Source organism: Equus przewalskii, chromosome 29 (genome assembly GCF_037783145.1).
Source record: "Equus przewalskii isolate Varuska chromosome 29, EquPr2, whole genome shotgun sequence".
Taxonomy (NCBI): domain Eukaryota; kingdom Metazoa; phylum Chordata; class Mammalia; order Perissodactyla; family Equidae; genus Equus; species Equus przewalskii.
In genome coordinates, this window is record NC_091859.1 from 1740431 (window position 1) to 1758986 (window position 18556).

General features: G+C 37.4%; 1 protein-coding gene across 4 annotated transcripts in view; it reads left to right on the plus strand.

The window, feature by feature from the left end:
* The window catches only part of TRHDE (thyrotropin releasing hormone degrading enzyme), a 361666-nt gene that overhangs the window by 288988 nt on the left and 54122 nt on the right, over positions 1-18556 (plus strand). For all 4 annotated transcript variants that reach the window (XM_070600300.1, XM_070600298.1, XM_070600299.1 and 1 more), the window contains 2 exons: positions 181-314; positions 405-460. In XM_070600300.1, the coding sequence (XP_070456401.1) occupies positions 181-314; positions 405-460 (190 nt within the window). The remainder of the gene's footprint in view (positions 1-180; positions 315-404; positions 461-18556) is intronic.

The window sequence follows — 18556 nt, forward strand, 5'->3', positions numbered from 1 at the left end:
TCTAGGAAATTCTAGATATAGCAAATAGTTGATTAAAGAGCAGATTTCAATTAGGTATTTAAGGTGGTGTTCTCTTTTACTTATTGATACTGTGATGTCTGGTATTAAGAAAACGTACTTCATCCCATTTTAGCCCTTAAAATTTTAAATCTATTTTACCCCCCAAAATGCTGTTTTCAGAGCACCACAGAATAACTTCTTTGGACAAAGGAAGCTGGTTGCTGGGGAACATCAACCAAACTGGCTATTTTAGAGTCAACTATGACTTAAGGAATTGGAGATTGTTAATTGATCAGTTGATCAGGAACCATGAGGTAAATTGGATATACTCATCTGTTTTGATATGTGAGCACCTGCCATTTTAATCCTAAGTGATTTCGTTTTCTTTCTGGTTGGGCTCGTAGATCCTCTCTGTCAGTAACCGCGCAGGTTTGATCGACGACGCCTTCAGCCTAGCCAGGTATGTTTCCTGTGGGTCTGCAAAGTGGACGTCCGGCTGGTAAGACTTCCTCTATTAAGCTAAATACTATATGTGTTTTGAATAAGAAATCTTCTAAAACAATTTCTATCCCACGTTCTTTGTGTTTTGATATGAATTATAATAAGTCTCAAACTCTTGGTCAATAGTAGACATGGGGTGTTTCTAAGTTAGGAGTAACTTGGTCAATTTTTGCTGCAAGTTCAATTGAACACTCTGGAGATTAGTAATCACTCTTCACTTTCATTAATGAGCTCGACAGAAGGACCATTGTGACATATTCAGTTTTTGATGGAAAATACCTTCAAGCATCAGCAATTTTTTTTCCTGACATATACTAGTATATCTTTTTTTAATGTTTATTTGAATGTCATTCATTTTGAAAATCTTGTGCTGCTAGACAGAAATAACTATTGCACAGGTAAAGCTTTACTGGACAAAATAGATATCAATCTTGTAGCAGAAGCCTTTGGTTTTACTAGTTATAGTAATATTTGTGTTATTTTCATCATTATGTATATATCTTAAGATCTGTTATTTTTTGAATAGCCATTAAATAGTTATTTGTTTGAAATACCATTGATCGTAAACTCAAGCTATTTACTCAATTTTGAGACTAAATAGTAAGATAAATTCAGTCCTTTTAATATTTTGTATTGTTTCACATCCAAGTACAGTTTTAATTTTAATAATCTGACATTATAAGCTAAAGATTAGGACAGGGATAATTCTCATTACTTACCTGTTTTTTGTGATTTACCACATTTTCTCCTATGATAATTGTGTGAAACCAGTTAGATATGTCTGTGCTGATAAAATACATAACTTATTTTAGTAATAAGCATTGTTTCATACATGGGGCCTGAAACTGCCTTTACAATTTGTGTATTTAATTGAATTTCAATTCTTCCATATCACACCCTGTACCATCCTCATCCATTGGAACTAATGAGCTGAAATATAGAAGCTTGGTAATTACTGACATGGAAGCACAGTCAAAGTTTGGGGTCAGGTTACAGAGGTTGGTTTTTGCAGAAAGAAGTAATGTAGTGGGGAGAACAGTAAGGAAGGGTAAAGAAGAAATTTCAGATGCTTTTTTGTTAGAAAAAGAAAAAACCTCTGACCTTTGCCTTCCTTGTCATCACTAAGGAAACCAAGAACCACACTGATATGTTCTCCTACTCGGTAAGTGGCGCTGTCCCAGGGCCTCGCTCTCACTAGGCATGGAGTGTTTCAGGCCCAGAATTGCCTACTAACTCAATGGCACATCCAAGGACATTTTGTCAACAAGGAAATTTCTAATGAAATTGTACCAGGTGAATGTATTCGTTTAATAAGAACCAGGGTTCACTTCCAGCAAAGGGTAGATGAAGTCTTTTCCTTACCATGGCACCATCTTATTGGGCGAAAATTTAGAAATAATAGAGGTGGAGGAAGGTCTCCTGAGATGACAATATGTAGAGAGAATGATAAAGATGTAGTTTTTGCTCTACGGTAATATACGAAGACTTTGAAGGAAGTGTGAGGTATAATGTGAAGATTATTTTGACATAGAAGTTTAGAGAGTCTAGGCAGCCAGAAAGAGAAGGTACTGAATGTAACTTTGCACTGAGAGAGAAGCAGGAAAAAGAGAGAGAGGTGTATTAAGAGAACCATAAGGAAAGGTTTGTGAACTAGGAGAGAATTAATATCACTAGCTAATAATTATTAGCACTTATAAGACTCCAGACAGTGTTCTGTTTTACTTATAGTAACTTGTTTAATTCTCATAGCACCTTATGAGATATGTAGATATGTAATATTACTATTATTTCCATTGTATAGGTGAGGAAACTGAGGCTCAGAGAGGTCAAGTAACTTGTCTAAAGTCACACAGATAGTAATTGACAGGGCCAGGCTTCATCCATGTGGTCTGGCTGCAGAGACCATGCTGTTAACCAGAAGTATATATATACATATATATCTCAGCAGTAATATGATTTATTTTGATAAAAGTTTCAGAAAATATAGACTGAAAGGATTTGAAACAGTAGTTCATGTGAATCCTTATGGGTTTGAAATGATGGTGAGAACACAAATAAGTAGTGATGTCATAAATAAGTAGTGATATCATAAATAGGTAGTGATGTCATAAAGACAGAGGACAGATGGGAATTGAAAGGAATGCATCTTTTTTTTTTCAAGGTCATAATGGCTTATAACATTCTGAAATTTCAGGTGTAAATGAATTATTATTTGTCAGTCACCATATAAATGTGCCCATTTACCCTTTGTGCCCGCAGCCCAACCCTCTTTCCCTCTCTCCCTCTGGTAACCACTAATCTGTTCTCTTTATCTGTGTGTTTGTTTAGCTTCCATATGTGAGTGACATCATGCAGTGTTTGTATTTGTCTGGATTATTTTGCTTTACATAATACCCTCAAGGTCCATCCATGTTGTTGCAAATGGGACTATTTTGTCTTTTTTATGGCTGAGTAGTATTCCCTTATATATATACACCACATCTTCTTTATCCAATCATCAGTCAGTAGGCACTTGGGTTGTTTCCACCTCTTGGTTATTGTGACTAATGCTGCAGTGAACGTAGGGGTGTCTAAGTCTCTTTGAATTGCTGATTTCCAGCTCTTTGGATAAATACCCAGTAGTGGGATAGCTGGATGGTACGGTATTTCTATTTTTAATTTTTCGAGAAATGTGCATACTGTTTTCCATAGTAGCTGCACCAGTTTGCATTCCCACCAGCAGTGTATGAGGGTTTCCTTTTCTCCACATTGTCTCCAACATTTGTTGTTTTTTGTCTTGGTAATTATAGCCATTCTAATGGGCATAAGATGATATCTAAGTGTAGTTTTGATTTGCATTAAGAAGGGATCTTTTGATTCATCTGCACTAAATGATAGAAGTTCTTTTTAAATGGAATATTTTATTTAATTTTAGTGGATGAATTTTTTTTTCGGAAATTAAATTCCTTATTGACTAAAGCCTATAATTGCTTTCATTTCCAATTTTAGAAGCCTTAAAGTTTGAAGTAAACAATTTCATTGCCATTTGTACAAATTCACCAGGAAAATATGCAAATCTTATTGAATATATATTAAAATTTATTTTGCTGATCATGAGATAATTTTCCTTTTCGTGTGCAAGTAAAGAAATACAAAATAAGAATTATTAAGGCAAATGCCCTACACTTACTTGGAGTTCAAAGTTATTCATATTTCATTGTATTCTAGTAAATGATTCATAGTTTTGCTACCAATTGGTATCAACCTTCTTTCAGTTTCCTGGACACATCATACTTTCTTTGGCTTCTTAGATAACAAGTCAAAGAATAGCAAATATTTATTAAAATGCACGTTCCGGGTACTGCACTGAGGCTCTGAGGGATGGCCTTGTTCGGTGTTCTCAGTGACCCACGGAGTGGTGTGGCTGCCATAGCCACTGTGTGGGTGAGACCAGGAGCTCAGGAGGAGTTAAGTCACTCAGCTAAGGTTGCACAGCCTTTCAGTAGGGGTGGGGGCTGGGATTCAACCCCAGGCAGTGGCACTGCAGAGCCCATGACCTCAAGTCACAGTGCTTTTGCCCATTATGTGAAATTCCTTCCCACCTTTCTGCCCCTTGTCTGCTGGGAATATTACTATTCAGCTAAAACACTATTTCACTTGCACTCCCTTACCTGAAGCCTTCTCTGTCCTCCCCAGCAGGAGTAAGGTGACATCCTGTAAACCTGTGTTATAGTAGTTGTCACCTTGTAGCTCAGCCACGTACTCTCCTGGGTCCCTGGTGACTCTTGCATGATCTGAAGGACAAGCCTTTGTCTCTTCCTTGTATTACTGCTGCCTAACTTAACCTCTGGGGCCAATATCTGCTTGTTGTGTGAATTGATGATTAATTGTTAGCCATTCACACTATAAAATTCCATTCCACTATTTCTGTACAGTTGAGTAAACATACGCTACATATTCTTTTTATGGTTGTTTTTTAAATGTATAAAACCACACGAACGCACTCTAATTGTACAAGATTAAAACAAAAGAAAAATACATTGAGAAAATTTTCTTTTACTCCCTCCCCTGCTCTGCCATCACTTTACCCTCCTCAGAGGTAAAATGATTACTATTCAGTGTGTATCAATCCGCAATTTTTTCTTTACATTTCCATACATTTTAATTCTTTTTACATGAACAGAAATGCATTTTGTTCTCTGATTCATTTATCACAATATGTCTGGGAGCTTTATTCCATTGTTTCTAATTTTTCATTATTGTATCAAGACTGCAGTGAGTTCCCTTGATAGTCTTTTGCTGTGCATATGTGTATTTTTATAGGATTGATTCCCGCAAGTTGAATTTTTGGTTCAAAGAGTATAAAATTTTTGATAAATATTACAAATCATATTCCCAAGACGTGCCCAGTTTCACCCTCCATCAACCAGGTATGAGAGAGCCCAGTTCCCACAAACCCTCCATGAGAATGAAGAGTGTGCCCCTTTACGTTTTGACAATCTTTTCACAAAGAATTTTTTGAAGTTGTTATAGTATTAGTTAAGTTAATTTGCGCTTCAAATTGCTACATTTGTTGTTCGTATTTTTTTTCTGTGAATTGTTACCTGATTAAAAAAGGAAAGATAAAACCTAATAGAAGATGGGTGAGGTCTTTTCCCTATTCTATTTTCCTATAGGTTTTGGATGTTTTCCAATATTAATCCCTTTTGTAAAACACATTTTTATAGTATTTTCTCTCAATACTATGTCATTTTTTTTGTTCATTTGTGATGTGTTTCACCAATCAAAGGCTTTTAATTTGTATGTCAAGTGATTCCTTTTATAGCTTCCTGATTCTCTGCTTCTGTCTTCCATGAAGACCTTCTCCTTCTGAAGATTTTAAAAATTCTCCCCCCTTTTCTTTAAACACTATTTCGTTTTCGCATCTATCTCCTCAGTCCTCCCTTCTCTAATTTTTGTGTATAGAAAGGAGTGGGGTCTAATTTTCTTTAACATTACTACATTCATAACCAATCATTTCAATCTTACTTATTTAAAAGGCCTTCCTTATCATAGATTTGAAATGATATCTTTATCTTAATGCTCATATTTTAGGGAATTGATTCAACTCTGTTTAATTGTTCTCTTTTCTTTTCGGCAGTAGTACCATGTTGTTCTAACTAGTTTAGCTTTATAGTATGTTGTAGTTGACAAAAGTTTCCTTATTCTTGTACAAAATATTACGTATTTTCTCTTCAATGTAAATTTTAGAATCACTTTGACGAAGCCCATTAAAACATCCTGCTGTAATTATCTGGATATGCATTGGATCTATAAATTAATTTTTAAATAATTAACCTTTTTTCAAATGTGAGCTTTCCATTACCCAAACATATTATTTCTCCCCATTTATCCAGGTCCTTAAGTCAAGCTGTGTGATTTTATGTACATGGGTTCTGGTAATGTCATGTTATTTCCTCTTTTGAAAAATGATACATGCTTTTATAGGAAATGGCACTGCTTTTGCACTTACGTGTTCTAATTTTCACTGCTTGTATATACAGAATTAATTAATTGATTGCCTTGCAAATATCATTGTATTATGACTTGAGCTTTGACATTGGTGACTAAAATGCCCAGATTTTTTTGTTGAGTGTTCATGTTTGGTTTTGGTTCTTGTTTTGATAAAGCATTGTTAGATTGGGAAGTATAATAATAAGATGCATTCCTCATTTTCAATGAGTTCACAATCTAGTAGGCACAATATATAGTAGACAGTTAATTATATTCAGTATAAAAGTGTTATGAGTAAAACACTATGAAAGCATTGGGAAGTAAAGAATTAATGGGGCCTGGGAAGATTATAGAGGACATCGTATAGGAAATAGCATTAGAAGAATGAAAGTTTACAATGGAAATCCACGAAAGGTTTAAAAGTAGGAGAGTGAGAGCAAGAACGTGTGAACTAGAGGATGGGCTTTTGGCAGGAGAGTATTACAACAGTAACGCTCAAGCTGCAGCTTAGGTAGAGCAGAGATTTGAGATTTCTCAGGAGTGGAATTGGCACCTAAACAAGGTAAGAATTCTTATTGAAGTTACTAGCTTAACGTGATAGAAACTGGAAATTTGAAGATTTGCAATAGAGAGTACAGTAATTACTGGATTGGAATATTTAAAGCTATTAACTTGATCTGAGTACAATTTTACAAAGCTATGAAAGTGTGTGTCACTGGATTGTGGACCTATGTGGCATTTTGTTTGAAAATATTCAAAACACATAAGAATTATTTGGAAAATTTGTGCATATCCAAAAGGGTCCCTGAGATAAATCATCATCATCATTGTCATCATCATCATCATCAACACCGTCATCATCCTTGTCCTGGGCAGTTATTGCACTGATTTATTTATTCAGTCACCAGTTTCCTGGAAAATTCAGTTATGCAGCATCTATGCTAATTTATTGCATTATTAATATGATAACATATATTTTTAGTCTGCATAATATATTTTTAAAATTTCTGTTGTAGGCTGTTCTGTTAAGGATCTAATCACTCTCAAAGCCTTGACATGGGCAGGTTATTTCAGGTTAGTTGGTAAACTTTGTTAAAGAATAAGATAGCAATTATTTCTTTTAAAATATTAGTGTTGTCTTGGGTCTAGCCTGGTGGTGCAGTGGTTAAATTCACGTGTTCTGCTTCAGTGGCTCCGGGTTCACCAGTTTGGATCCCAGGTGTGGACCTATGCTCTACTTGGCAAGCCATGCTGTATGTATCTAAGACTTGAAACAACCCTTATGTACTCAACTTTCTAGAGGCAGGAAGTGGGATGACAAAGCGGCATGGCGCCCAAGGAAGGTGTATGCCCAACTCTCACCTCACATATGTCCATGGGGGATAATGGAAAAGGAAGAGTCTCTCAAAGGGCAGAATCAGAGAATATTAAGAAAAACCGGTGCTGGCCTGGTGGCGCAGCAATGAAGTTCTCACATTCCGCTTCAGCAGCCCGGGGTTCGCCAGTTTGGATCCGGGGTGCGGAGATGGCACCACGTGGCAAGCCTGCTGTGGCAGGCATCCCACATGTACAGTAGAGGAAGATGGGCATGGATGTTAGCTCAGGGCCGGGCTTCCTCAGCAAAAAGAGGAGGATTGGTGGTAGATGTTAGCTCAAGGCTAATCTTCCTCAGAAAAACAAAAATTAGTGTTTTCTTAATAACAAACATAAGGACTCATAGGTGGAGATCGTGAATGTCATGCTTAGAAGTGCTCTAAGTGTTGGTGAACAGATATCAATAGAGCTTAATACATATTCGACGCATATATGTGTAAAAATTAATAAATACATTTTATTGACTTGTTTCAGAGTTTATAAATCTGAGATACTTACAGATTGTTTTCGTTTCTAAGCCCTGGTTTCAGGGCTGGGAACAAAATTGCTAAAATACCCTTAACAATGTTTGCGAACTGCGTGGTAGGAATCCGGTCCTTGTGGGACTGCTTCCATCATGGTTTTGTTGGACGGTCTCCTGTGTCTTCTGGAGGGCTCTCCTGTACCTTGTTTAAAGCTTCTGTTGAAAACATGTATTGAGCATTTCTTCACTCATTGCAGACGTTAGAGCATTATGTGCCTGAAAAGCAACAGTGCCCTGAGCCAGGCTGGGTGGAGAGCACCCTTTCCTCCCTTGACAGCTGGCTGTTTGGATGTGTAACACGCTGACCTTTCATATAGAATGCAGAAGGAATGACTTAGAAGCCTTTTGTGAGAAATCCCTTGGCTGACTGGGTGTTTTGTCCTGACATCCTCACTCTGTCGTGGAGATGACAGAACTGCCTCACTTCACCTGAACACTGCTCTGTAAAACCTGCTTAAGGATCCTGGCTCCCTCTGACCTCGTCTACTGCTTTATAAACTCAGAATTTATGTAGGATATTTAGTTTCAGAATTCTTTCTTCCGTCACTACCCTTTTCTTTTTTAAAGTACTGTAGAATCTCAGTATAAACATTTTTCTTTCTTAGTTGTGTTTCATATTGGAGTCATGAGAGTTATTAATAATAATAGAAAACTGATTAAAGTGTATTTTATATTGTACTCACTGGGTAGGGAGAGAAGGATGATTCTTTAGCTGTTTGTACTAGGCTCATTTGGGAGAAATATCCATGTATGATTATGTTCTTATTTATCTTTTGGTAAGCCACTAGAATGTGTGTGCAAAAGGATTACTGTTAAATATTTATGAAATCCTGAAAGTGATAAAATTGTTTATTGCAAAATAAGATTTATTGTTGGCTATATGCTTCCAATCTTCTACCATTGACCAAAAGCTATTAAAATTAGCCTGTAGCTGTCCCCTCAGCCTTTCTGTCCAGTGCAGACCTTTCATGCTGTGAGCCTGACTCACAGCGGGTCCCTTCAGGAGCTCCCGAACGTCCCTGAAAGATCATGCATGGCTCACCCGTCTGAGGCTGGGGATTCTCACTGTCTGTCATCATCAGCTCATGCTCCTCTTGAGATATACACAAAAGTCACCTCACAGCCCTCTCATTTTATACGTTTCTGCATGAAATTATTTAAAAATTCATATCCAAAAGGCATCTAAATTAGTCGTGGCTTATGCAACTCTTTGCCAGAGACAAATGTTAAAAACAATTGGAAAGCATTTTCAGGACATTTTACTATAATGAGCTGGAATCTTTGGCTTTCTTTCTCTGATCACCCCGTCAAAGCCTAGAGTCTTGTCCGGAATTTTCTAGCTACACAGTTCCTTCAGGCACACACTGGTCTGCTCGAGGTTAGAGAGAGAGGTAACACGCTCCTTAGAGCTGTAGTTAAACATCTTCCGAGGGTGGAGTCACAGATGGTGTCCCTGGGACAAGGATGTAGGGGAGCGACCATACCAGGTACTTCTGAGAGGGGCGCACCTCCTGAGGATTAGGGCAGGCCTGCGGTGCTTGAGGACTGCAAATTTTCTTGGAGACTTTTAAATTTTACTGCATTAAATGACAAGCAAATTTATAACCTTCTCATGCCAAATTTGTATTTCAGCTCTGTAGGCGAAAATGACAATATTAATGACTAATGTCTGAGAATGCTGGATAGAAAGTAGAAGAGAGAGATTTTGACATCGCTCTGTAGGTCTGATCCATTTTCATAGCAAACATCTTGCACTCTTGAGTCACGGAAGTGTGGGCGATGTTTGTAGGTTACATGGATTTACATGAGCCATTTCTTTTTAAGAATAAATAGTCTAAATTTCCAAATGTAAATACAAATTTCTTTGAGTAAGTGTATATGTTTATGTTCTTTAGCATCTCACAAATTAAAAACAGTTATTATTCACATTGTATGTAGTACCGTCTGGTCATATTTGACACAAAAGTGTGATTCTTTTGATTCTCTCATTGTTTTGAAACCTAAGCTTGAGATTTCACTAGGATCTCTGAACTTCCCAAGAATTTGAAATACTTACCTGTTCACAAATAATTTAAATTATTTAGGCAAAGCTCCCTCCAAAATGGTCACTGATACCACCAGCTTTACTAGAGTAAGTATTTGTAATATGTACTTCTGCATAAAGCCCTGAATGTTCCTCCGATCTTGGCTTGCTGGATGGGATGGCATTATCCTAGTGTCCTTCCTGTCATGAATCTGAGCTGTCCATCTGCCGCTGGCAGCAAGTCTTCTGCTTACTCAGTTCCCGTGCTCTTTGAGCATCCTCTGAAAGACCACGTACATCGGAAGCACCAGGGATGTTTTATTAAAAATTGCATATTCCCAGGACTGCCAGGGAATCTACATTCTGTGAGGCACTTCCCATGATTCTGACACACATAGCAATGTGAAAACCACTGCCTTTGAGGCCTAGAGGGTATTTATGGCATCAGTTTAGAGAGCAGGTGCTCCTTTGAAGCTGAAAGACTTCAACCAGGCATCCTTAATGGCAGTAAGCATGGCTTTCTTTGGATCCTGGAGTCAGGAGTTGATGATTCAACAATCCAGATATCAGGGATTCAGTTATAAGTATTCGAAATGAGTTTTTAGGTTTTATTATTAAATATGCTACCATTTCAAATATTACATCTCATAGCTGTAAACCAAACTCATAATCTGAGTGTCTCAGAATTTTTCCCAAGACTGGAAAGGTACTGGAGGGCTCCTCTGTAATTGGGAGAGCCCTTTATGTCCAAATGAGCACACTGGCGCATGTCAACCCTGCACGGGAATGCAGAGCTCAGAGCTGTTCCATCGTTCTCCCTGGGGAGAAACAGGGCAGAATGTTCTTGCAAGCTGATCTGGCATCTGAATCTGTAATAGTCTGTCGCAAAGCTGCTGGCAGTGCCAGTGCGCAGGAACGGTCGCCGTGCCTGCAGTGAGGGTCAGCTGAGAGGAGAGGGCATCTTTAGGTGTTGTGGTTGTTCTGTGATGTTCTTTGAGGGAATCAGAAGCTTAGAAAGATGAAGTAAAGAAAAGAGAAATAAATAGGTTATTTCAGCAAGGAATAATTGATAAGAAAGAAGAAAACAAGAGTTTTGTGGTCAACTCAGTCTGTAGAAAGCCTAATTTTCAACAAGAGCTATGTATATATGTATATAAATATATATATGTGTATCTATATATACATTCTGAGAGTATATATACATATATATATACACTCTGGCTCTCAAAAAGCCTCATTCATTTTTCTTATGATAATCAAATTTATAAATACATCTTTAAAATGAGGAGCATGTGAGCACAGGTCAGTGCAGGTTTTACGTTAGAGGAGTCGCTCTTCTAAGTTGTCTTGCGATGCTATCTCCCATCTCAGAACAGGGTTCACAGGGGTCTTCTTGATAGTCATCTTTCTTGACAAAGATGCTAATCAGCTAGTGACAACGTAAAGAACTGCGTGGATTTTTCTCCCAGAACTCACAGAATCTATTCTGGGCTTCCACAGTCATTTACTGAAGGCAGCAATGCTACTGTGAGAAGGAAATTTGAATAAAGACGATGGAAAATAGATAATTACCTAGTTTCTACTTGTCATGAAAATACAGATTCCCTTTTTATATTTGAAGAGGCAATAATTTGGGAAGAGGGGAAAGGAAAGGAAATATAGTTCCAACATTTTGTGCAATGAAGGTAAGTGATTAATTCAAATTAACACACACTTTTGCTGATGTGGCAAATCTTAAAGCCTTGGAGAGGATTTGAAACACATGCCATTCTCCTTTAATTGCATGCGATTTGAACTATTCTGAGTGGAATGCTTCCAATGCTCTTACACGGAATGGAGTACCAGTGAAGAGGCTTTGGCTCCTTTGGATGTAAGAAAACATTGGATTAAGAGAACTCGACTCATGGCAACTGTGCCAGAAGCTGTCTAATGTTATTTGAAGACACGAGTATGGGCCGCCTCCGAGGAGAAGACATAGCACTGGGCCCTGCAGAATCAGATCACATTTGAATTACAGATTGGGTTCTCCTTCCTAAACTGAGATGGCCTGGAGTGCAGTTGACTGAAGGCTCTACAGGGAGGCAGGCAGAGGCTTCCAATTGCACAGCTGCTTCATCTAATTAGGATGAGGATTAAACAGAGGTTCAGTATCAACTCTCCAGGTCACCAGGTGGTAGTGCTTACCAAAAGGGGAAAAAGGGAGTTTGTAGTAAGAAAAAACACTAGTATGGCAGTCTCTATGTGACAAATTCAAGTCAGGCTAATGGGCCTTGAAGAGAATCATGAGTATTAGAGGTTTTCTGTGGATGCTAACTTGAACACGCTCAAAATCAGTGGAGGCTTCTTGGGAACGCTGTCAGAAATGTCAAAATAAAAAGAACTCCGGGTGAAAATTAGTTGGTTTTGCATTCCCAGTGTGCAAATGTATTTTTTTGTTGTTTTTTGCTGAGGAAGATTCACCCTGAGCTACGATCTGTGCCAATATTCCTCTGTTTTGTATGTGGGTCACTGCCACAGCATGGCCACCAATGAGTGGTGTAGGTCCATGCCTGGGAACTAAACCTGGGCCCTCAAAGCAAAGAGCACTGGACTCAACCACCAGGCCATGGGGCCAGTTCTGTGCAAATGTACTGAAAGTGAATTGCATAATTGAGGGCAGACCATGAGGGATGTGTTACTTCTCCTTTTTCAGCCAATAGTGAGACTAAAATTATTACAGAAATATCATTACTGTGCAGACCCTGTTATGCTCATGGCCTCCTAGCTTACTATGCTTTTAAAGTTCCATCTTTGTAGAGTTTCTCAGGTTCCCTGTTTCTATTTTTAAAATGTTACTGAATTCTGTCGAATTTTGACATTGATAGACTATCAGTTATTTCTTAGAGTGTGAAGAGTTGAGAAATCCCTATGAAAATTTGTGTTTCAAAAAGTGTAAAAGTAACATGTAGGGAATTTCAATAAACTCTACATACAGTGTGAACATTACTAAGTTTGTTGACAGATAGATGGATGATAGATACGTGGACTGAAAAGTAGACAGGTAACACAGACAGAGCCATGATACTTATTTCATTGGATGATGAAATCACTGTGTTTGGCCCCAGAAAGATTATTTTATCATGCTTACTTGGGATCACCATTTCTATCCTATCTATATGTATTTTTAACCCCAGAATGTTTCAAATGTACAAAGCTATTACTATATAACTAGAAGATATTGATGACTAACTTTGTATTACAGAAGTTTCCACCTGTGAATTATTCTTACTAATGAGCATCGAAAATTAATATAAAAAGGTCAACCCACTGAAAGTATTTTCAAGTGCTTCTCATAATATAGAGAATTCTCAGTAATATAGAATTATAAAATTTGAGAATCACAGCTGATGTTTAGTTAAAATAAATTCAAATGATTTCTTAGTGAAAGGAAGGTACTACTGAGATAAATATTTTATACACATGAATAATATGCTAAATAGTTATCACTTGTAACAATAGAAGTTCACAAGTATTTGATGAAGAAACTTTCAAATATTTACCTACTTCAAAAACATTCCAAATTAAAACTAAGGTAGCGGGGCTGGCCCCGTGGCCGAGTGGTTAAGTTCACATGCTCCACTTGGGCTGCCCAGGGTTTCGCCAATTCGGATCCTGGGTGCAGACATGGCACTGCTCATCAGGCCATGTTGAGGCGGCGTCCCACATGCCACAACTAGAAGGACGTACAACTATGGACTGGGGGGATTGCGGGAGAAAAAGAAAAGAAAACGAAAAGAAGATTGACAACAGTTTTTAGTTCAGGTGACAATCTTTAAAAAAAAAAAAAAGTAAGGTAGAAACGTATGTTCTTTATTTGTTAGTTTGTATTTCATCATTATAAAAATGTATAGAAACTAGTAGGAAAATCTTTCAGTAGTTGCTACCTGGTTTGTATGTGCTGTCATCATCCAGTATCTATTTCTGGTTGCAGATAAGTTAATCGGCTTCTAAAGTGTATATACTTGAGAATAAGATGAGCTGTGCTCTCCTTGTCCTCAACAGATAAGTGATATGAGAGCATCTTTCACAAACAGGCAAAATGATGAAAATGAAAAGCATGAGAAGCACTTCACAATACTTTCAATGGGTTGACCTTTTTTATTTTAATTTTTGATGCTCATTAGTAAGAATAATTCAGGAGTTGAAAATTCTGTAATACAAAGTTAGTCATCAATATCTTCCAGTTATGTAGTTACAGCTTTGTACATTTTAAAACACATGGAACTTACAAATATGTGTCAATAGGGATGGAAATGGTGATCCCAAATGGCCTGTCCACAATGTGACAGTTCATTTATTCAACAAATATTTAATAAACACTTACTGTGTACTGGGCACTGTTATAGACACTTGGGTGAATAGCAGTGAATAAAAGAGCCAAAGTTTCTGCTTTATGGAGCTTATGTTACAGTGGTGAGTGATTACAGTCAGATTATCAAGCACATAAATATATGTCAGATGGTGGTGCTTTTAGAGTAAATAAATACTAAAGCAAAGCATAGAGTATTTGGAGATGGGACATAGAGAAGGAGTTTATTTTGAAAATGTGGTCAGAGAAGCCTCATTTATCACTTGGTATTTGAGCAGTGACCTAAATGAGGTAAATAAGGGAGCCATCTTTGAGTAGAGCATTCCAGACAGAGGAACAGCAAGTGCAAAGGCCCTGAGGTAGAATGTGCTTGGCAAGTTCAAGGAAGGCAGACAGATAGATGTGGCTCTAATGGAGTGAGTAAGGGGCATAGCAAGATGAAGTGAGTTTAGAGAGAGAGCAGAGCAGAGATCACATAAGGCCTTAGGGACTGTTGTGAGAATTTGGGGTTTTATCCAGAATGAGAGGGCAATCCATTGCGAGGGTTTAGAACAAAAGAGTGACATGATCAGACATGTTTTTAAAGGATCACTCTAGCTGCTCTATTGAGAATATACTATGAGGGAGCAAGTGTGGAAGCAGGGAGCCCAGTTAGGAGGGTAATTCAGGCAAACTCTATTAAAGAGATGCTGAGAACTGTATTACCTGCTGAGGAACAAGATGCCCCTGAGACCTTGGCAGCATCCCAAGTGGCAGGGCGTTATGTACCAGAGTTGCAGACAGATATTTTCCGGGAAAAGAGTTACTCATTAAGCAGTAATGGCAAGTAAAAAACAGACATTTATATTTTTTAAGCATTTGGGTTTTTTCCAGTTTTGATCTATTATAAATAACGCTGCTATGAATATTTTCATATGCATCTTCGTGTGCATATATGTCTTTCTTTCTCTTAGTAAATACCCAGGAGTGGAGTTGTATGGTAAGATTACTTTATTAGGACACTCCCATACTGTTTTACAAAGTGACTGGGCCCCGTTCCGTTCCAACAAGCAGTGTGTGACCGTCCCATTTCTTTGCCTCCTCACCAACGCTTCCTATTGTTGGTCTTTGTAACAGTAGACATACTACTGTGTGTAGAGTGTGTCTTCTTGTCACTGATTAAATTTGCACTCTTCTGATGATCAGTGATGTTGAGAATCTTTTCATGCACTTATTTACCATCTGTATATCTTCCTTTGTGAAATATCTCCTCTAATCTTTTGTCCAGTTTTTAAAATTGGGTTATCTTATTATTGAGATATAAGAATTCTCTAAATATTCTGAGACAAGCCCAGTAGTGAGATAGATGTTTTGCAAAATTTTCTCCCACTTTGTAGTTTGTGTTAACTTGTATTTCAACTTGTGCCAATTAGCCAAGCTGTGAATGCAAAAGAAAAGTTCTTGAAGGAAATGAAAAGTGCTACTTCAGTGAACACACAAATAATAAGAAAGTGAAATAGCTTTATTGCTGATATGGAGAAAGTTTTAGTGGTCTGGATAGAAGATCAAACCAGCCACAACATTCCCTTAAACCAAAGCCTAATCCAGAGCAAGGCCCTGACTCCTTTGAATTCTATGGAGGTTGAGAGAGGTGAGGACGCTGCAGAAGAAAATATTGAAGCTAGCAGAGGTTGGATCATGAGATTTAAGAAAAAAGCCATCTCCATAACATAAAAGTGCAAAGCGAAGCAGCAAGTGCTGCTGGAGAAGCTGCAGCAAGTTATCCAGAAGATCTAGCTAAGATCATTAATGAAGGTGCTACACTAAACAGCAGATTTTCAATGTAGATCAAACAGCTTTCTTTTGGAAGAAGTTACCATCCTGGACTTTCGTAGCTAGAGAGGAGAAGTCAGCACCTGGCTTCAAAGCTTCAAAGGACAGGCTGACTCTCTTGTTACAGGCTAATGCAGCTGATGACTTTAAGTTGAAGCTTATGGTCATTTACCATTCTGAAAATCCTAGTGCCCCTAAGAATTATGCTAAATCTACTCTGTCTGTGCTCTATAAATGGAACCAAAAAACCTGGGTGACAAATCTGTTCACAACATGTTTTACTATCTTAAGCCCACTATTGAGATCAACTGCTCAGAAAAAAAGATTTCTTTCAAAATGTTACAACTCATTGACAATGCCCCTCGTCACCCAAGAGCTCTGATGGAGATGTACAATGAGATTAATGTTGTTTTCATGGCTGCTAGCACCACATCCATTCTGCAGCCCATGGATCAAGGAGTAATTTCAAACTTTCAGGTCTTACTATTTAAGAAATACATTTCATGAGGCTAAAGTTGCCATGGACAGTAATTCCTCTGATGGATCTGGGCAAAGTCAATTGAAAAGCTTCTGGAAAAGATTCATCATTCTAGATGCCATTAAAAATATTCATAATTCATGGGAAAGTTCAAAATATCCACATTAACAGGAGTTTGGAAGAAACTGATCCCAACCCTCAAGGATGACTTTGAGGGGTTCAAGACTTCAGCGGAGAAAGTAACCCCGGACGTGGTGAAAATAGCAAGAGAACTAGAATTAGAAGTGGAGCCTCAGGAGGTGACAGAATTGCTGCAATCTCATGGTAAAACTTTAAAGCAGATGAGGTTTGCTTCTTATGGATGAGCAAAGAAAGTGGTTACTGGAGAGGAACTCTACTCCTGGTGAAGATGCTGTAAAGATTGTTGAAATGACAAGAAAGGATTTCGAATATGACATAAACTTACTTGATAAGGCAGTGGAAGGGTGTGAGAGGATTGACTTCAATTTTGAAAGAAGTTTTGCTGTGGGTAAAATGCGATCACACAGCATCGCATGCTACAGAGAAATCGTTCATGAAAAGAAGAGTCAATTGATGTGGCAAACTTTACTGTTGTTTTATTTTAAGAAATTGCCACAGCCACCCCCACCTTCAGCAAACATCACCCTGATCGGTCAGCACCATCAACATCGAGGCAACACGGGCTACCAGCAAAAAGATTCTGACTCACTGAAGGCTTAGACGATGGTTAGCATTTCTTAGCATTTTAGTATTTTTTAATTAAGGTATTTACGTTTTTTTCAGACATAAAGCTATTGCACACTTAATAGACTACACAGTATAGCGTAAATATAACTTTTATACGCACTGGGGAACCAAAAAATACCTGTGACTCTCTTTATTGCGATATTCACTTTATTGAGGTGGTCTGGAACAGAAGCAGCGATATCTCCAAGGTGTGCCTGCACTATCTGGCCCTTTTAGAAAAAGTATGCCAACCCCTCATATCTAGAAATACATTTGCATTTTCTACACCAACCTAATTTTTGACAACCTTACAACCTTCCTAAGTTTATTATTTCTTATAGTTTTTTAATCGTTTCCTTAGAGTTTTCTACAATCATTGTAATGTCATCTGGAAAAAACTACTTTTACTTCTTCCTTTTCCATCTTTGCATTTTATTTGCCTATCTTAATAAAATAATTTTGAAATGTTCTTTAATATTCCATTGTAGGGATATCCATACCATAATTAACTTAAACATATTTATATTATTGGAGATTTAGGATGTTTTCACACTTTCACTTATGAATAATTCTAAAGAATATTTTTGTGCATGCAGTTTTTATTTATTTTATTTGTTGTTTACTAAGATATATTATTGGAAATTTGATTACTGAGTTCATGATTGCAAACATGGTTAAAATCATTGAAACATTGTCAAGTTGCCTTTAGATGGGCAAATTCTCTCCACAAGAATGTGAGAGTGTTTTCCAGTATGGCTAATTTTAAAACCGATGTTACTAATTTCACTTTTTGTATTATTTTATTCTCTAGGAGAAAATGAGTTTAAGAAATAATTATTTTTTAAAACATTAATTGCTCCCTCTTTTCTAATTTTTTAGTTTAGCGAATTATAGTGGTTAAGATCATTGACTCTAGAATTAAATGTGAATATTAGTTCTGCCTCGAACAGAAAATGTAACGTTGAGCATGTTACTAACTTCTACCCTTAGTTTCCCCAATTACAAAATATGGATGAAAGAGTATCTGCATCAGAGTTTTATTTTGAATATCAAATGAGATCACGTAATTAAAACTTTCTGTATAGTCCTAGGCCTGATGGTGCTTAATCAGTATTTTCCATTATTATATGCCGTTTGACAGCGGGTCAAGATCTCAGTCATGACATTCAAGAGACGTATGATATCGAGCTGAGGTTTTAGGGCTAGAAAAGCGGTTAATCCAGGATATGCCATTTTTTTCCTTAGTTTCATCTCAGTTTAAAACAAATTATTAGGATT